The sequence below is a fragment of the Cibotium barometz genome, chromosome 46 (genome assembly GCF_041138505.1).
Source record: "Cibotium barometz isolate CiBa-2024 chromosome 46, ASM4113850v1, whole genome shotgun sequence".
Classification (NCBI taxonomy): Eukaryota; Viridiplantae; Streptophyta; class Polypodiopsida; order Cyatheales; family Cibotiaceae; genus Cibotium; species Cibotium barometz.
The window spans coordinates 7,343,653-7,364,945 of NC_141091.1; the positions used below are offsets into that span (position 1 = coordinate 7,343,653).

Below are 21,293 nucleotides of genomic sequence, written 5' to 3' on the forward strand. Positions count from 1 at the left end.
GGACTCCCGTCAATGATGAAGCAACCGCTTGGATCAACAACTGATCCATGAAAACTCTAAAGAAATGGCTGTCTATCCTCCTGGATCAAATAGAAGATTGATCCATGAAAACTCGAAAGGATGATGGACTCCCATCAATGATGAAGCTAAACAAGCAACCGCTTGGATCAACAAACTGATCCATGAAAACTCCAAAGAAATGGCTCTCTATCCTCCTAGATCAATATATTACTTCAAAACCAGCTTTACAACCAAACCCGACCGAAAAGAGCTCCTATCCACCAAAATTACATGACCACTAGTATTGCACCTGCACATTGCTGCAGGGGTGTGGCCGACCAAGGTTCCAGAAAAGAACTATTCCCTCATACAACCATCTCTCTCTCTCTCTCTCTCTTTCACACACACACACACATGCACATGCACATGACCCTCTCCCTCTCTTTGTCATGTACACAATGTTGAAACTCTCTCTCTCACACACATGCACACACATATACACACCTGCTCTCTCTCTCTCTCTCTCTCTCTCTCTCTCGCACACACACACACACACACACACACACACACACACACTCCCTCTCTCTTCTTACACTCTCCCACACATAGAAGCACTCTCTCTCTCTCTCACGCACACATACACATATGTAAATATATAGTATATACAATATTATGTTTTAGATACATATACCTACCTATACATAGACACATATATACATGTATATAAAAATACAAATACAAACATCGACATAATTTAATTAATTTTGATTAAATTTTAATGTGCAGAGATGGGTGATAAGCTGTGTTCACTATATATATATATATATACACATATATATATATACATATATATATATATATACATATATACATATATATATATATATATGTATGTATGTATAAGTGTATAAATGTAAATAAAAACACACACATGTATACACATATATACATATATGTTTTTTATTTAATTTATATTTTTGTTTATATTTGTCAGTTAAACCTTTGTACAAAAGATGTTCCACTTTCCACCTCCCTTAAAGGACTAAAGAGATTTGAATAAACTAGAGGACTCAGATGACTCTGAGATTTTCTCCCCTTACTTTCTCTCCCCCGGTTTACTATGAGCTCTTCTTGACTCATCCTTAACTTGCCTAAGATTAGCTTTCCCTTTGGCGTATCCGGTCTCCCTCTATTTGATCTCCTCCCTCTCTAGATATTATTTCTTTCCCTTTCCCTTCTTTTTCTTGTTTTGAGTTAGACTCCACACCCTTAGCATTGTTGTCCTCACTAGTTTTCCTTATTTCTTTCTCCTCACTTACAGATTTTGCATGCATGCCCCCCCCCCTCTTGTGCAGTTTTTAGCTATATGACCAAAACCCCCACACCTAAAACGTGCTCCAAGGAAAGGACCGAATTTTAGGCCTAACTCTAGTTTCCCCAAATTGGCTAGATCGACCTCCAGAGATTTAGGAGTTTCCACCTTAGTATTCCACGTGATACACACATTGCTAGCTTGTCGACCCCCAGCATCATCATTTGGAAGGTGTAATACTGGTCCCAAGGCACATGCAATCTCTCCTAGCGCGAGTCTAAGCCATAGAGGGAGCCCCACTATTTCAACCGACACAAGACAGGCTTCTTGAAGGCTTTTGTTCACATTAAAGAGAGGATCAAAAGGGATAGCAAGCACCGGCCTTTGCCCCATATACAGAGGTTCTTTCTTAAACAGTCCCTTAATAAACAGAACATTGAAGAACCCTTTGCCTAGATAAAACACTTGAGAAACTACCTTATCATGGAATATGTCCTCATGTAAAATAACCACTTACCAATGTCGGCTTTAGATTTACTAGAGCAAAAGATAAGCACATTGCACAAAGAGAAAAGCCTTACTTGACTCCTTACCAGCTCTGGGGGGGTTACTTTCATGCATACCTTACTCCCAAGTTTCAGCAATTGTGCATTAAGCCTCGCGTTGATCCAATTAGGCACATTCTTCTTCTTCTCTCTTTCACAATCTTTGTTGTCATGAGGTCGCTTCATTTCCTCAGGATACTTGTGTTCCCAGTCCCCCCGAGTCGCCACCATTCTCTACCACCTCCTGCTCCCATATTTGTGAGCGTGCATGCACGCATAAGGAGTCACCTACCCTGCATACTAGGGCATGTGCCCCACTAAAGCGTACAACCACTAACGCACTCGCTACCGTCCTCACCTCTACCAACTCTGCCTTCTAATGAAAAAATAAAATCACCTAACGCCTTCAAAGCCTAAAGGCCAAAAATTTGAAGGAACTTTTATTTTGCAACCCAAAATTTGGCTTGGCCTTCGTATGAAGGCTTAGAGGGCAATGATGCCCTTCAAATTTCAGCCCTGGTGGGAACTTCCCCTAAATGACTCGGTGCAAAGAGTATGAGGGGGCCGTGTAGGTACTCTTATGGCTAAAAGACAAAACACTCGTGTGCCGGCGATGGGTGCGTCCCAGGTGGACAGAGCAAGACAAAACACTCGAACAAGTGTGTGCCGGCGATGGGTGCGTCCCAGGTGGACATAGCAGGGTAGATTGCGCCGCCACGCTATTCAACACGTCAGCGTACGGCCCCTCGCTTGTTGCCGCTTTTGGCTCCTTTCGTCACCAATTGTTTGCCACTACCTCGTTCTCCCCGCTCCCTGCTGTTAAGAATCGACGTTCCAAAAGAAGCATCTCCTATAGCTTGCGAGCGGCTATCCAGCCCTGATCACCATTCCTGCAGATCGATCGCATCATCATGTGCAGCTGAGCGACTGAAGGGTTATTTTATCACGTGCATCAACGCTCCTTCGACTCAAGAGCACCATGTTTAATCTGCTCAAGGTTACTCTTCTTCTTTTACGTGGAAACACAATGCATTTTGACACATTCCAAATCTTGACTGTCCACACCATGTGTTCACATAATTCCTCCTCTGAAGTTTTGCAAACCTGATTATTTCACCATTGTACTAACCTAAGTGTGCAACGCAAGTCTGCTCTTTCGTAATGTCTGTCCTTAAGGTCTGAAGAAAAGCTAATTAGACTTACACCACCGTGCTCATCCTATAAACCTCCCGATCCTCCTTTTGTAGGTATCTAGTATCCGGGCCAAAATTTGCAAAGCAGTTCCCATATGCAATTCCCATATGCAAAGACGTAAATAGTTTCACCCATAGAGTGATGTAGTACGTCCCTGTGAAAGGAATGATTCCTAGAGTTTCTCTGCTGGTATTCATGCAAATCCTCATAATACATTTTGTGATTCACACACTATGAAATGAAAAACTAAAGCATTTCGTACAAATATGTGTAGTCATAGAAAGACTGAAGAGCACTGCTTAAAAGCAGTCCACCTGGTCTCTGCTGAGGTGAATTGATCCTGTATCTATTATCATGTGCTGTAATAAAAGAGAAGTGTGGGTTGTATTAAACCAGATGGTAGATCAAGGCTATACATGGAATGTATGAGTACCTGTCAGAATACGCAGCGGAGATGATGACCAAATCTGGGAACACAAGAGCAAAAACGCAGGCAGAAAAACAGCACAAGAGTGAGAGAGATGTAGGCGTGTAACTCTGCTCTATATACACAAGAAGATCCCGAGAAATGATACAAATAGTGGTATGGGGCTGGGGGCCTATTTATATGCCCCCAGGTAGGCAGTCGGCCTGCTGAAGAGGCCTCCACGACTGCAACAACAGTCGGCCAGCAGCAGATCAAGCCCACGACTGCATACATCCAGTCGGCCAGCATAACAGAGGTCCACGACTGATGTCCAGGCAGTCGGCCAGCTACTGATCCTCCAGCCACCTCAGGGCTGCCTCCCAAGCCTCATAAAAATGGGAAAAAATAGGGGAAAAATGCGAGGAGTGAGGAAAAATGATAAAACACGTGATAAGGGCGGGCACACCCACAACAAAGGCCCTGGTGTATAAAACTGGACAGGAGATGACTTCTAACACCCCCTCTCAGCTCCTGGCTGTGAAACCAACCACTGGGAGCTGGGGTGCCGCCTGAGCAAATCCTGAGAGAGTGACTTCGTGAAGAGGTCCACTGTACTGTCCTCCGTCGAACAGAACTCTAGCAAGATATCATCAGCAACGATCTGTTCATGAAGAAAGTGCCTTTGGATGACCATGGGTTCCTCCACCAGTGGAAACCCAAACCTGCAATGTAACCTCCTCCTGCTCCGTAAAATTGCTCCTGGGCCATAAGTAGATCCCCTCGTGTCCGGATCTCCTCCCCAAACCGAGTCACTCCAACCGTGGAGTCGGACTCCATCCAACAACCCCCCTCCTGTGTACAAGAGTCCCTGATCCTTCGCATGCCGCAGAAACCACAGGAAACGCAATCCTGCCTCCCAAAGAGTCATCCGCAACCATGAGCTCAACCGCCTCATCAGGAAGCTCTCGTCCAAACTGGTGTCCATCAACCAGATCAATGAACCATACAGCTTCTGAGTCACAGAGACATCACACTGCTCACAAGGATCAACACCTGTTACGGTGCACAAACAAGTCCTGGAAACCTGATGAAACCTGTCAACTACCCCCTCTGAATCCGGAACCACAAAGCCTGGAGAAACTACCTCCTTCTGCAAGTAATCACCTATCACCTGCCTGGCTTTCCGAAAGGTCCCCGTGGAAAGAACATCCTCATCTACGGGAGGTTCTATGTCCCGAACACTACGAGACATCAGAGCATAAGTGACATGTTCAGCTTCCTCTGACTCACGAACACAAGAACTACCAACATCAGTACTGGAAAGTTCCTGCCAACTGCTGCCATCTACTGGCAAGCTATCCACCACCTGGTCTCGGAAAGCCCGCACCTGCAGCGTATCCACACTTACGTGGCCATTACCAGACTGCCACTCATCACAAACCTGAGGACCTGGGAGAGAGAGTGCTGAAAGCCTGTAAACTCCATTCTCCACTCCGCCTTCCCAAACCACTTGGCCTGTTGCTTTGTCCCGGAGAGCAACAAAATGCTCATCAAACTCCACCCGTACGCCAGTCTTGCAAACCTGATGCACTGAGAACAGATGAAAACCAAGTGCCGGAACATACAACACCTGGGAGGAATGCTTCCCCCCTCTGCCATCGGGAACTATCTACATCCTGCCCTCACTGTGAACTGGGATAGTGGACGTATCCCCAGTAAGAATATGACCAGAAAGCCTGCAGAGATCCTGTAAACTGGAACGGGAAGGAGTCATGTGCCTGGAAGCACCACTATCGAGAATCCACTCCCGAGTATCCGTTGCGAAGAGTCCTCCAATCTCCTCCCTGCCTGAAGAAAATGAAACATCGGTGTCCATCACCTCCAGGTGCAAAAAAGCCGGAGTCTTCATGACTGCTGCGGAGGAATCTTCACCCTTCTCGGTCTTCCGCTTGGGACACTGCCTCCAATAGTGGCCTTTCTCGCCACAATCATTACAGGTCCTCTCTGCCTTCAGTTTCTCGCGGTCACGGACTTCTTCTTAGAAGACTTCTCCGACGAAGCCTTCCCTTTGCCCTTGTTATGGCCTTTCGACCGTTGGCCAGTTAAGGCCTCCGAACCTCCATCCTGAGGAGGGTTTGTGAATCGTTCCTCCTGGTCCAGGACCATGGGCACAAGCTCCTCCCACGTGATGGTGCTAAGCCTGCCACTGGTAATCAAAGATGAGTAAAATGCTGAGTACGAAGAGGGCAAGTGTGACAGCAACGTGATGGCCATGTCCTCTGACGATCTTCCCAGCCTGAAGAACTTCCTGCTGAAGAGCCTGCAGCTTGTTAATATGCTCCCGCATCGTCGACGACTTTGCAGGGCTCATAACCCGCATCTGTACTTCCAAGGAAATCCTCTTCATGGGTGATACCCTGTTGTAAAGTGAGGCCAAATGCTGCCATATACCTCTGGCCAGCGTCATATGCTTTACATGATTGATTACTTGTGGTGTGCAGTTGAGGAAAATAAACGAACGGACCCTGGCGTTGACACGATCCCGCATCTATGTCTGGGCCTCCCGGTCCTTTCGGGTTGACGGTAACTCCCCTTCCTCAACTTCCGGCCGTGGAACCCCAACAATGACGAAATCAGCGAGGTCGTAGGACTCCAGAACAGATTCCATCATAACCTTCCATATGCCGTAGTTGTTCCCGTCCAACTGACGGTCCACCGGGAACGTGGGGAGTGTCGGGATCTTCACATGTCTCTCGGCCATCTCAAACAGATCTGCCATTGCGGGGATGTACACTGAAAAGGGTGGGTGAGTGGGAACAAAGAAGAACTAAAACCTACAAGTGGCTGTCCAGCAAATCAGCCCGCGTTCCTCTTGCTTCTCCTCTTCCCGATCAGCCCAAAACAGTCCACCAATCAGCCACAAAACAGTCCCCCTCTTGCTCACACAAATCCCAAGACCTATCTAGAGCCTAGGGCTCTGATACCATGTCAGAATACGCAACGGAGATGATGACCAAATTTGGGAACACGAGCAAAAATACAGGCAGAAAAACAGCACAAGAGTGAGAGAGATGTAGGCGTGTAACTCTGCTCTATATACACAAGAAGATCCCGAGAAATGATACAAATAGTGGTATGGGGCTGGGGGCCTATTTATATGCCCCCAGGTAGGCAGTCGGCCTACTGAAGAGGCCTCCACGACTGCAACAACAGTCTGCCAGCAGGCAGATCAAGCTCACGACTGCATACATCCAGTCGGCCAACATAACAGAGGTCCACGACTGATGTCCAGGCAGTCAGCCAGCCTACTGATCTTCCAGCCGCCTCAGGGCTGCCTCCCAAGCCTCAGAAAAATGGGAAAAAATAGGGGAAAAATGCGGGGAGTGAGGAAAAATGATAAAACACCTGATAAGGGCGGGCACACCCACAACAAAGGCCTTGGTGTATAAAACTGGACAGGAGATGACTTCTAACAGTACCCTCACTAGCGTGTATGCATCAGTTGTCCAAACTTGCCAAGCCCTCAAGTCTCAAAAATATTTTACGCACTAAGCGTTAGTGACCCCCGTACCAAAGTCGTGGTGTGAATTAAACCATGCACAACAGTCCATAGGAGCCCTTCAAGAAAGGTTGAGGTCCTAAACCAATAAGTAACAACATTTACTTCTTAGAAATCATCTTATATAACCTTTTAACTGATCTCTAATGCCTCTTAGGAAATCTACTAATCTGCATGCCCTCTTGTTAGCCCCACAAAGTGGACAACGAAGCTCCCAAAATGACCAACATTACCTTTACACTTGGATGCCACGTAGACATATCTGTACAGAAGGTGTAGGACCTGGGGTGGAAAATTGGTCCCATGTGAGCCCAATCCGGGATGAGTCAACCAGGGTCCCACTCCAGTCGTCTGAGGTCAGGTGTGCATTGTCCTGCACATGCGTCCAAGGTCAGGTGTGCATTGTCCTGCACATGAAACAGTGCCAGTCCGCGCTGTGAGTCTCCCTCTGGGACGATGTCAGTGGTTCTGTGTATCTGGTATGATACTGGATGCCAGACTACTGTGTAGACAGTTAGGGTTTGCATATAGGAAAGGGCCAGCCCATAGGGCTACCCCAAGGACAGATATGGGCATGGGGGAGGTGTAGAACCACCCCCATAGGGGCCAGGAAGGCCTACCAGCCATGGGATGGCCATGGAAGGGCTGTAGGACAGCCCTAGGGCTCCTGGACAGGCAGCCGATAGGGTACACATCCCTAGAGGACTAGGCCAGGTGTGGGGCAGCCCACACAGGCTGCCCAGCAGCCAGAATGAGAGGCGCATGGTGGCCAGCACCTATCGGTGTGATGCGCAAGCTTTTTAGCATTTAATGCTGATTTTACAGGTCGTGAGGTATTTTCAGTCAACCGACAGGTTTTAATCCAGCCGACTAGCAGTTGGGAAGGGTATAAATACCCATTGCTTATTTTAGTTCATTCATCTCATATTTCACCAAGTGCTGAAGCTGATCAAGGGGCCAAGACAGCCAAGGATAAGCTAACGTAGAAGGGGTAAAGGATTGAAGGTCAAGGGCAGAGGATTTCTCCTCAGCCAAGAAGGTTCAGGTTCAGTCTTTTATTTCAGTTTTGCATCATTCTAATAAAAGTGATTACACCATCCGTGGTGGGGGCCCTACAGAGGGTATTCGGGACCCAATACTGTCCTCTTCCCTCTCTCTCTCTCTCTCTCTCTCTCTCTCTCTCTCAGCATAGACGGAGGTTGCAGCGGCAGATTCGGATTATTCTTGTGAGGCATGCGAGACACCCAGTCAGGGTGCTGACCACAGAGGATATTGAGGAGATCCGCCAGTGTCCGATGCGGCACATATTATGAGATGGAGGTACCTCCATAGTGTACCTTCCAGTTCCAGTTTCATTTTCTAGGTGCCAGTAGTATCATCTTTATTTTTCATTTTCTGGGGTTTTTTATCCAGACATTGTATCAGATCCACCATGATGTAACTTTTGGTCTCATAGGTCATTATGGCCTTTTGAAGACGTTAATATAACATTTCATTTCATTTCATTTCTCTCTCTCTCTCTCTCTCTCTCTCTCTCTCTCTCTCTCTCTCTATTTTTCTGCACATCTACATTCATTTTTGTGCGTTAATTTCGTCGCGACAAGTGTGCTGTTTTTTCTGAGCATTGAAGTTACCGATCTCCCCCAAAGCTTCCGCATGTTACAGTGGTATCAGAGCCTACTTCAAGTGTAAAGATTCAGCAAGAAACCAGAATTTTTTCTTGCTCGTGTGGTTGGTTTTCAGACTCCGGTGGACTACCGCTTTCGGAGTGACTCCTGTCCCTCGAAGGACGGTTGGTTTTCAGCCTTCGGAAGTCTCCAGCACACATAGTGGATGATCAGATTGTGCTCCGGAAAGGAAGTGCGTTTTCTTGCTATTATGGCGAGCTTCAACGATGAGAGAGACCAAGAACCCTGGGACCAAAGTGCACCAGGCAGCGCAGCTAGGGCATTAGGCATGAGTGTTACAGAGATGTTCCAACAGATGATGCAAGCAATCGCAGACCAGAGTACCAAGTTGGAAGAGCAGAAGGCGCAGATACTGGCTTTGGAAGAGCGCACCCGTTCTCCAGCGCCGTGTTTTCCATCTCCTCTCCCCTCTCCTTCTGTATCCCAGATTCCAGATCCTCTACACAGGGACCCTCTTGACGGGTCACGACCGCAGCCGAGTTCGATGCTTGAGTTGCAGATGCGTGCATTGGAGATCCGACAACACGAAGACGAAGCCATGCGACACGTGGAACATGAGCGTTACCTCCGCATGTTACAAATAGGTATTGATTTCATTCATTCATCAAAGGAGGATAAAATCAAGTAGAAAATCAAACCAACAATGCAAGTGTGCTATATTTTGTACAACATGCTTATGCAAGGTTCTTTCAAGTACTTTCAATCCTCTTCACTCTTTCAATCCTCTCCGCTTTTCACAAATCCTGTGCTTCTCTCATAATACAATCATGGGGGAACCATAGCTTGTGCTATGCTTGATACAAGGATAATTTGGCCTCACTCAATCCCCATTTATTTATTAGAGAAAAATGTTTTTCTCGAATCTAAAACTTGACCTTACTTGATGATAAGAACCCTCAAATGCAGCAACATAAGGCATTAAATAATCTATTTTCTGAGAAGGGGGGAACTAGATTAATCTCTTATTTTTCCATGATAAAAACTATAAGAGAGATGATTAGAGAGATTCTTAGGATACTTACTAATTGTGAAATCATAAGAAAAGGGTTGACTCAATGATTTCTAAAAATGTTTCTATGGTCTTGTTGGCCTCCAAGGAAGGCACCGTTCTCGTAAAGAAGTGACGAGAAACGGTGGCCAACCTTATAAGGAGTCCGACCAATATTGGATGAGTGAGTATCCTTTAGGATTGCCTCTACCAAAGGAAGATAATGCTCCCACTTTGACTACTGATCATGGCAATACGACTTGAGAACATCAAATGCCAGTTGATTATATACTTCTGTCTGGTCATCTGTGTGAGGATAGAATGCGTTGGATAACTGTAACTTGGTCCCAAAGTTGTCGAATAATGCTTTCCAGAAATGTGAAGTAAACTTGGGATCCATGTCAGATGTAATTGTCCTTGGCAAACCATGTATGGGATACCAAAGGTGAAGAAACAAGCAAGCGATATCTTCTGTTGTTGCCGTTTGCTTGCACGGAATGAGCATGCAAAACTTACTGAATCGGTCAACAATCGTCATGCATTGTGTGTTCCTGGATTCAAATGCTATTGAAAGGGGTCCTACAAAATCCATGTTGATATCCTAGAAAGGTCCTTCTGGAACAGGCAAACGTTGTAGCAACCTTGTCTACTTCGTATGAGGAACCTTCACCTTTTGGCAAGCTGACGTGATTGGATATGCTGATAGACATTCCTTCTCATTTTTGTCCAATAAAATGAACGCTCTAACTTTTGCAATGTAGTGCTGATACTGCGATGACCTCCGACAAGAGTCATGGGCATCGTAGAAGTGCCCGTTGCTTTTCCTTTAGTATGCATAGCTGGTTCTTGTAAAACAACAAGCCATCTTGGATAGTATAGTGATCCGGTTTTGATTGAAGTGCCAATCTATACTGAGTCTCGAATTCCAAAGAATCCTTGTACTGTGCCTTGATACTATCTAAATCGTTTCCCTATATTTCGAGCACAATGGACTCTTACAAAGTCTGAATGGTACCTTTGCGACTTAGAGCATCGATAATTGGGTTATTGTTGCCAAGGATGTATTCAATCATACCTCCAAATTGTTGGAAGATCTGACTCCACCTGGTTTGTCTTTCACTCCATTGGGCACTAGGCATAGTTTGCAGCCATTTAAGTGCCTGATGATCTGTCTTAATTGTGAATTCCCTCTCGTAGAAAGGAAAGGTTTCCAATGCTTAAGAGTCGTCATCACCCCCAGCAATAAACTCTTTGTCATATATTGAATAATTCTTCTTTGTGTCATTCAATTTCCAGCTATAATAAGCAGTACAGTCCCAACCCATTCCTCAAAGTACAAGTGTCAGACAGAGCTGCCCCTTCCTCTTTGACACAGCTATGAATGCCCTGGCTTGGGACTTGCAACATAAGGAGGATACACAAAGGATTGAGGGGTTCAGTTTACCCTTGGAAGGAATCGGATTTGAGAATCTTAGAAATGTCAATGATTTTTGTGAAGCCTCAGGTTCAGTGGTAAGAAAGGAGAAAATCATCATATGGTCTATCAACACAGAAATAGATCACCTATGCCAAGAATTAAGCTTCAAGTCCTTCCAAGAAGGGGAAGTGATTCAAGTCCTAGGCATTCCCCTCTGGAAAATAGACAAAAAAATGCTCACTCTTCATCTTATGTGAGCATTTACTTATTTTTTGGGGTTTCCTTTTATTCTTCAATTTATCTCCTCCCTACATTTCAATTAATCTTATTGGTGCATGGGTAAGTAAAATTTAGTCTTTTTCAATAATTCAATCAAAATGATGTGCTTTGTAAGCAAAGCTTTTCACAAATCTTCTATGTGAACGTTCATCTTTAAAAAACCTAAGATGTTATCAAAGAAAACATATATAAAATTTTGGTGCTTCAAGAATATATGGTTCATCATGCGACTAAATGTAGTTGGTGCATTCGGTAAGTCCAAAAGGCATTACTAAAAACTCATAATAACCGTGCGAAATGCAGTCTCATAAACATCTTCTTCAACCATTCTAACCTGATGATAGCCTAGATTTAGGTCAATCTTGGAAAATACTTTGGCTCCTATCAACTTATTTAAGAGATCATCACACGTGGAATAGGATATCTATTCTTGACACTATTCTTATTTAAAGCTTGGTAGTCAATACACATGCAAAACGTTCCATTCTTCTTTTTGACGAGAAGAATAGGTGCTCCATATGGTGAACTACTAGGCCTAATAAGTTTCCTATCACAAGTAGGTCCTAGATTTGAGATTGGATCTCTTTTTACTCTAGAAAATTTACTCTATAAGGAGCCCTACAAGGAGGAATACCACCAGGGATAATGTCTATCCTATGGTCTTTCGATCTAGAATTAAGTAATCTAGGAGGTAGCTCATTCATAAAATAATCCAAAATTTGTGAAATGAATGGTTGGTGCAAGGTGTCCTTGGAAATGGATTTAGAGTCAGAGAACTCATTAACCATGACTAGATAAGTCTTTTCCTTTTTCCTCATCATGGCTCACTTAGCTTGGGCATGGCTTAGGGCTGTGCACATTCACTAGATTCCTATAATCCTTAAGTATACATTCTCAACATTGAATACAAAAGACATGACATGAAAATCATAAATCAATGTAAGGTTTATGCTCATGTCTCCATGGCATTCCAAGAGTAATATCATATGAATGCAAAGATGCAACTAGAAAGGTGCGCGGTTGACTATATGGTGCAATGGATAAAACAACATCTTTCACTTCCTTTGTGTGATTATACTTTGTTCCTTGAAAAGTGAGGATAGCTCCTATGGCTAAATTACTGGCATCGGTAATCACTTCAAAAGGATCATCCCATGAAGCTAACGCGAGAACCGGAGACTCGGAAGCAACTCTCTTCATTGCATGGATGAGGAAATGCCTCGAGTGCTTTGCCTATAATGGACACTTTCTGTCGACGCGTCTTCACGTACTTGAACAAGTTTGTAAGAGGTGCTGCAAGGTCTGAAAATTAATCCATGTGGGAAATGTATGCTTGACAGAGACCTACAAAAGAGCGGATCTTGTGAGCATTCTTGGGAACGTCCCATTTGAGAATTGCCCTTTACTTTTCAGGGTTAAGACTAACCCTGTCTGCATTGATGACATATTCTAGATAGTGGATTTTCACTACTACAAATTCGCTCTTTTTTGCATTGATATAGAGCTCATTGTCTCGCAATAGTTGCAAGACCTTTTCACTATCATGCTCATGTTGCTCTATAGTGGCAGAAAAGATGAGCATATCATCTAAAAAGATAAATACACACTTTCCAGTGAGGTCCACAAAAACCCTAGACATCATCTTGTTAAACGTTGTCGGTGCATTGGTGAGTCTGAATGGCAAGCGGAACTTACTGGATGGTTTTGTCCTAGGGACCAACTCAATGCGATGATCCTCAAGATGACTGGATGGGAGCTGAGACAGGAGATCATCCTTTAGCATAATATCTTCATACTGTGCGAGGAGACTGTCCATCCTTTGCTTCAAAGAGGTTGTTGGTTGAATAACAGATTGCTAGCTATGGACATAAATCAAAGCACATTCAACTTCTTTTCTAATTGCTCTTTGGGCCTGGATATGGGAGATGAGTGGAATGTCGAGAATGTTCCTATCACCACGAATCAAGATAGGCTTAGGAACACCATAAACAATTGTGAAAGTGTCTTGTATTCAATTAGGAATGGGTGCATGCTCCCTAAACCACTAAATGCGGAGAATCATATCACACCCCAAAAGAGGTGAGACAATGAAGTTCCGTTCAAATATGGCCTTTTGAACTTGGAATTCAAACTGCCGAGCCTTGTGGGAAATTTGAGTGCGAAGACCAGGTGTGAACTTGTCTATGTCCAGATGATGGGAGCCCTGTCATATGATTGTGCCTCAAAATTATGCACGATGAGCCTAATGTTCGTATGCAACCCCCTAACGAATTGTTTCAATTTATCCTCCTTGGATATCCTCAATTGCTGTGCTGATGTGATAGCTCTGTTAAGAGTATGTAGTACTGGAGACTCATTTTGGGAGTCTCTAGAACTCATCCTTAAGTCTGGTCATGTATTGGGGAGGAAGAAACCATTTTTTGAGGCCGGACATTGTGTCCCATGCATACTGAAGAGCCCCTGTGGTTGGGTCTACATGTAGACTGGACGAGTGCTAGTAACTGCTTCGCTGGAGAGGTGAGGTGTTGGCAGGTGGACTCTGTCTCCAGGATCTGAAAGCTTAGCCAAAGAAAAATATGCCACAAAACGATGAATAAACTGCATAATTGCGACATGATCACACTTACCATCATACTTAATAAAATGTGGTTGAGCTTGTATGATGGTGGTGGTTGGGGTTGTGAAGGAACTCGGACCTTATTGCTTGCATAGATGCTATCAACTGTTAGTGCTGGAGTTGTATAGCGTCTTGTTCAAGCCTTTAATGGTGTTCTCGGGCTGCCTGTAAGCTACATCCATGTACGCCGGGCGGGTGATAAAATCATCCAGTGAGAGGTGTAGAAAATGGCTCTTGTAATGAGCCATGTTCATGCCCAAGGGCTCAAGGGGGCTAGTCCATGTCCTCTTTGTGTCCACTGATGATATCCATCCTGATCACGCGGTTTTGCTCTGAGCGGGTGAGATCCAAAAATGGACAATCCAGACTGTATTGAAAGGGTGGTAGTGCCTCTATCCGCAAACCATGTAGGTCAAACCATGATCTCATCTGAGCGTACCAACAATGAGTATCTCCATCCTCTGCCAACTGTATGGATGAGGTCAATGCCAATTAGGAGTACCTTTGCTGAGGGAGCTCCCATAGCCGCTGTAAAAAGGTAATTGCCTGGAATAGGGCCTCGGCTACTACTGGTGGGGCACCCAGCTCAGCCCGAACAATCTCATGTGGTACTGATGATTTGCTCCGAATCATGCGGGCAATCATCATAATCAGTGGTCTCTCCATTTGCCTCCATCCCTCATTTGTCCCTCTCTGAGACCTGTGATGTATACTGGGTTCCCAAATTGGAGCTTCGTACAGGAGGGTCGGTGTGACAAGCGTATCAAATAGTCACAATTTGGTGCGTGGCTCCTGAAATTGTATGTGTGCACACTGTCTCTCAAGTGCCCCCAAGGCTGCATGCCCTCGAGCTAATCTAGCTGCTGCTGCCTCCTTCAGGGAGAAACGCGGTCCTGTGAAAGTAACTCCCAAGTAGACATATGACCTGACGTACTCTACCGGCTCCCCTCGGAAAGTGAACTGAGGCTTTGATCTCGTCACCCATGCCTGTGTGGTGTTAAACACCATAACCTTGGTTTTCCCAAGGTTCACTGTCAGAGAGAGGGGAGAGAGAAAAGGGAATGGGGATCTTGCACAGTACACCACATTGAGCGGGGAACAGGCCCAACCCCCTTTCATGAATTTATTCAAGAACAATCCATGGGCACACTGGCCAGGATTAATACAATCAATGAATACAAAACAAACAAATATGCCGATGTAGGATATCCAAGTCGATGTCGATGTCGACATACAAGATCTCTGATGTCGAGCACACCTTGGGGATGACCCACAAGTATCTCTCACCGGGCTAGTACCAAATCCAAATATCCAAATCCAAATCCAAGTCGAAGTCCAAGTCCAAGTCCAGATCCAAGTCCAAGTCCAAATCCAAGTCCAAGATCCATGTTCATGTCCAAGCTTCATGCCCAACCTATATGTCCAAGTTCCATGTTTATGTCCAAGCTTCATGTTCCATGTCCAAGCTCTATGCCCAAGTTCTCCATGTCCAAGTCCAAGAAACACTCGCTCATCCCATGAGTAATCTCCACAACTCCTATAGTCTTTTCCATGAAGAAAACCATGGAAAAGCTTTCTCGCAAGAAAGCTGATATAAAATCTGTTTTAATGGTTTTTGGGCGATAAAAACATCCAAAAAGCAGTTTTTAGGGTTTCTGAAATTTCTGTCCGTACAGTTCTGTACATGTTTGTACAGCTCTGTACATGGGTCCGTATCGCCCATGCATATGTCCATACAAGTCTAGGGCTAATCGTACATTTGAAAAGCAAGTTGGAGAAGGTGTTGATGGCGAAGAAGAAGCTCTCCATGATCATAATGATGCCCACACACACTCCACAATCTCCTTCAATCTTCAATGATCTTGTTCATGGTACTATAAGAGAAGTCCAATCCTTTTTATACTTGTAAGAGACCCTGCTTTTTGCCAAAAAGCCTTCATGCTTTTGCTTTGCCTTTTTATGCTTTGCTGTTCTCTTTTTGCCTTTGCTTTTGCCTTTTTTACTTTTATTAATAAAATATTACTCAACTTTTGGTGCTTTGCTTTTCTAGCTTTAAGGCCTTGCTTTTTGGCTTTAGAGCTGCTTTTTGAGAAAGCGCCTTTTAGCTTTTTGGTCCGACTCAGTCTCCTCTTTCCCATGGTACCCTTGGCTCGCGGTCAACCCTGTTTGACTTTTTGCTTTTTCTTGCTTTTTGACCAAGAATGGTGCTTTTTCTTAATCGAACCTTATGGACCCTATCCCTATGTCTTCTTCCACTTGTCTGGTGTCCGGGCATGGATTTCATTATGTGAAATAGAGCTAGGAGGGCCAAATAGTTACATTGCCTGGTCTGCCTATCGTTGGTCTTCATCAGCCCTACGTTTGGCATCCTCGGTCCTTAGTTCATCATCACGTCAGGCTTCTTTGGCCCTTTGTTCTTCAGTCCTTTTGGCTTCTTCTTTTTGTCTCTGTTGCTCCATGATGAGGAACAATCTTTCAAGCTTCGAAAGTTCTTTGTTTTATTTCTTTGGCTTTTTTTGCTTCTTCTAGCAGCTTGTTTTGTGATCACGTCCTCCGTACTACCGCTGCCAAATAGGACGATGACTCTCTGGCCACCTATGTAGCCATTTGTCTTGAGCAACTCATTTCGCTCATACTCCTTGTCATGGTTGTCCTTTTGCTTATCTTCGAGCTCTTGGTTGACAATGGCACCAACTGGAGGAGTGGGAGCTAGAGGACTAGTGACAACCTAGGAGGGCTATGTAGGAGACTTGCTCACCACAGAAGCTGTCGAGGTAGGAGTGGTGGTTTGTGTAGGGGTCGTCTTAGGGCATGCGCTAGAAGTATATCCTTTTGCATGACAAAATAAACATTGCCCCTCCTCCTTATAATGTTCGTGCTTCTCGGGATTGAGCTTACCACCTGTCTTGTTGCCCTGAGCCTTGTGGTTTGGTGTAAGGCGAGGTTCATTGTTGTTCGAGTTCTTGGAGCTAGAGGTCTCGAGGTAGACCCTGATCGGGTCTCGTTTTGGTCCTTGCCATTGGCAGCTGCAGCCTTGGCTACTCCGGGCTAGGAGGTCTTCGGCTTTCCATTGTTATATTTCATCTTAGCACTTCGCACGAGCGAAAGTGCGGGATCAAAGTTTGTGGCTCAAACATACGCACATCCCATTGGATTTGTCTCTAAACCGTTAAGGAATTGACCTCTCTTGTCGTCGTCTGATTTTTGCAATTATAAAGCCAGGTGAGTGACTTTATTGGCAAACTAGAGGATTGGTTGTGTTTTTTGGCGCTATCCTCGGTACCCATCCTCGAGCCGCTCAAGATAGTGAGGCAATAGAAATCGCTTCTTGAGATGGGACCCTGGACGCTTAGAGTTGAACCCTGGCTGACTCGTCTTGTAGGGCTCACAAGGGGCGAGATACCACTCTAGGTCCTGCAACTATTGTATAGATATGTCCACGTGGCATCCAAGTGCAGGATGCACATGACATTATTATTTCAAAGTGAGTACCATTCAAGTTGTGGACCTTGGACACTTAGAGTTGAACCCTGGCTGACTCGTCTTGTAGGGCTCACAAGGGGCGAGATACCACTCCAGGCTTGCAACTATTGTATAGATATGTCCACATGGCATCCAAGTGCAGGATGCACATGACATTATTATTTCAAAGTGAGTACCATTCAAGTTGTGCAATCGTTTTCTCATACTTGAGCTCGATTTACACGGCACAACCCCTTTCAGTTAATACATGGCATGGAGGTAGTCTTGCCATTTGAATTTAACAACAGGTCGCACCGGGTAGGGTCCGGCTGTTGCCAAGACGATGCTTCTCACAGTGCCAATGTGCTTTGGCTGACCATTTTGGATGAAACCTGGGTATCGGCCAACCAAGATTTGGAGACAAACAAAACAGATGGAAGGCGTGACACAACTGCCATCTTATGAAGCCCCAATTCAAGGAGGGTTAGTTGGTCTTGGTGTACCAAGCCTGCTATCTGAAATGGGCAAGAGGTTGGTTCGAGCTTGGGAAGGGCCATTTCTGTTACACCAAATCCTTTCTCATGGCGTTGTGCAACTTGAGACATTGGAAGGCCACCCCTCCCCTTGGTTAATAGTTCGAGGATTAAGGCTCCTTAGCTCTCTCTGTAAAAAACAAAAGGTCGGTCTGGTCATTCCGAGAACCTCTACATGTTTCCGTACCATCCCCTCTCCTTCCTTTTTCTCCTCGGCCCCCCTTCCTCATGCTGGCCTCTCCAACTTAACCACAAAAGCAAAAAAATAAAATAAATTTTCTGTCCTTTTTTCGTCGCCGCCTTCATGCCACCCCCCCCCTCCCCAGTGGGGCCTTTCCTCCTTCCCTCCCCTCCTCCTACTCACCTTACTTCACTCCTTTCCTTCCTCCCTCCCCTCCTCCTACTCACCTTCCTTCACTCCTTTCCTTCCTCCCTCCCCTCCTCCTACTCACCTTCCTTCAGTCCATCTCATCTAGGCCTCCCTCCCCCCCTCCTCCTACTCGCCCCTTTTCCACCACCTCTTACTCTCCTTCCTCCCCTCCTCCTCCTTGCCACTCTTCCCTCCTTTTCCTCCTCGCTCCCCTTCCTCATGCTTGTCCCCTTCGCAACCTCTCCAACTAAAAAATAAAAATAAAAATTGATGTCCACTTTTCGCCCGCTGCCTTCATGCCCACCCCACAATCTCATACTTGCTTCCCCATCTATTTTTGGGACGCTTTTTTTAAACCCCCCCCCAACCCCCCACCTCCTCTGCTTCTCCTACTCGCCTCCCTTCACTCCTCACATCTTCCTGTCGCATGATTAGCCAGGCTCCACTCCGTTCTGCACACTCTGGCTCATGGCAGACTGTCGCCTTCGCACCACACCATTTCCCTTTAAGCACTTGCTCGCTAGATTGCTCCAGTCTTGCGAGCGTCCCACCTCTTCTATCCCACTATCCACCCCCATGACTTCCCACCTATGTCAATGGTTGACTCCTTGGTACAACCCACTCCTTGGTACAACCCCTAATTTCCACATCTTGCAAAGCGGCAATGGTGAACCCTCAGGTACAATATCCATTCTCATTTGCTGCTCCAAATCATCCACATCTTTGTCGGACTCTTCTGACGGTGTTGACCCTCCCTACAACCCTTCTGAGGATGACATTGCCACTTCCACCCTCGTCACTGCCACCGCCACCGCCTCACCAGCAACCTCCACCTCTCCTTCTCATAGCAACCTCCACCTCTCCGCCTCATTGTCACCATCTACCTGCAGCCATTGCACTTCCACCCCGGTTTTTGTGTACCAATTTCCTCTCTCACCATCATCTACCTCTAGAACCACCCCCTTCACTATTAATTTTTCCGATCACTCCCCTTTCTAGCTTCCCTTGCTCCTCTCTTTGTTTAGTCAAATCAAATTGTATTGGGTATTCGGTGTGAACACCCTCTATGGGTGTGAACAGAGGGGATAAGGTCAGAAGATAAGGCTTGATGCCTATAAAAACATGTACTTGGGAGGTTCTCTAATCATTTGAGTTGTGCAACATATTTCTCTTGTGCTTGCTATCACCTCTCTCTTTCCCTCTTATTCTCTCTGCAACACCTCTATGGCTTGAACCTCTCTCTATCCTTGCACATGTATCATCCTGTCACCATAGATTCCTATATGATATCAGAGCATGGGTGACCTAAGGCTTTGCTATGTTGGGTATGGGGGAAGAAGCCTGCACACAGACACACACACACAAGTGCAAGAGAGAGAAGAACTAGTGAAGCTCAAGAGTGCTGGAAAAGATGTACTCTAATAATGAAATGAAAGTACAATGTGAGTACATAAAGTAGCCTAGGGCAAAGTGCCCAACACACATAAGTGTGTTCACATGGGGAAAAAACCTGTATCCAGTCACAGGGAAAAAGTGCTCGTGAGTAAGCTGTGTTCACAGCTAAACTAGCCGGGAGTGGTCACGACCAATAAACCCCCCTCAAGTGAATGGTGTGAACGGGGAAAGGGTGTAGCAGACTTCCCTGGTAGAGGTTGTAAGCTCAAAGCTTTGCAGAAAGCTTCAAACTTTTCCCTCGAAAGAGGCTTTGTAAACCCATATGCTATATTGGTATGTGTAGACACACAAGCCAAGTCAATCTCTCCTGCATGGAGCCTTTCCCTGACATAATGATAGTGAACCTCAATATGCTTTGTGCGGGCATGAAATACTGGGTTTCGTGCAACTGCCAAAGCACTCTGACTGTCAGTGTAAATGGTGGTAGGGGACTGCTGTCCAACACCAAGATCGGCTAGAAGGCGTCGTAGCCAAACACATTCCACAGTAGCTGTAAAGGCTGCCCTGTACTCAGCTTCACAGCTAGAAGTGGCCACTGTAGGCTGCTACTGAGCCATGAGATACACGAGCCACCAAGAAGAAAACAGTTGCCACTGGTTGACACTCGCGTGTCATAGCAACCTGCCCAATCACTGTCTGTAAATGCAAGCAAGCATAGTGTAGAAGAACTGCCATAAAACAAGGCAAAGTTTGCAGCGCCTTTAAGATAGTGAAAGACACGCTTACATGCTTGCCAATGCATAGTGCTCGGACAATGCATGAATCTGCTCAACTGAGAAATAGCATACTGTATGTTCAAACGAGTAGAGCATAAATAGATAAGGCATCCCACAGCTTGCCGATAGGTGGCAACATCAAAAGGATCACTAGCATGCTCAAGTGACAGTTTTAGACTTGGTTCCATAGGAGTAGAAACAGGTTTACAATCTGTCATGTGAAAGCGCTCAAGGAGCTGCTCAACATATCTGCACTGAGATAACATGATACCCCCCTCAAAAGGTATAAACTGTATGCCCAAATAGTAATGTAAATGCCCCATGTCTGTGACATGAAATGCATGCTGCAAATCAGCTTTAAAAGCTGAAATATCACCCTCTTCAGGGCCAGTGATGAGCATGTCATCCACATAAAGAATAAGAATGAGAACATTGTTCCCAATGTGGCGTACATAAAGTGTACTCTCAACTGAACTATTCTGAAATCCTTTGGCAGTCAAGTATGCATGAATTTTGTGGTACCAAGCACGAGGAGCCTGTTTAAGACCATACAATGCTTACCAAGCGAGCCTTATGGCGATCAACTGAACCATCAGGCTTACGCTTAAGCTTGAAAACCCATTTTGTGCCAATAGCACGCTTGCTTGGGGGCAAGTCACATAACTCCCGAGTACCGTTTTTGTCAATGGAGTCCAACTCCGAACGCATGGCTGCCACCCGATTGTCATCCTCCAATGCATCAACATGAGAAA

The 21,293-nt window shown here is 45.4% G+C and overlaps 1 protein-coding gene across 4 annotated transcripts in view; it reads left to right on the top strand.

Annotated features, from left to right (window-relative positions):
- The first annotated feature begins 2,431 nt into the window (after positions 1-2,431).
- LOC147611834 (uncharacterized) overlaps positions 2,432-21,293 on the top strand; it is a 164,028-nt gene continuing 145,166 nt past the window's right edge. For 3 of the 4 annotated variants that reach the window (XM_086783681.1, XM_086783682.1, XM_086783683.1), the window contains exon 1: positions 2,432-2,854. In XM_086783681.1, the coding sequence (XP_086639807.1) occupies positions 2,837-2,854 (18 nt within the window). In that variant the 5' untranslated portion in view covers positions 2,432-2,836. The remainder of the gene's footprint in view (positions 2,855-21,293) is intronic. The other variant, XM_086783684.1, reaches the window with a different exon arrangement.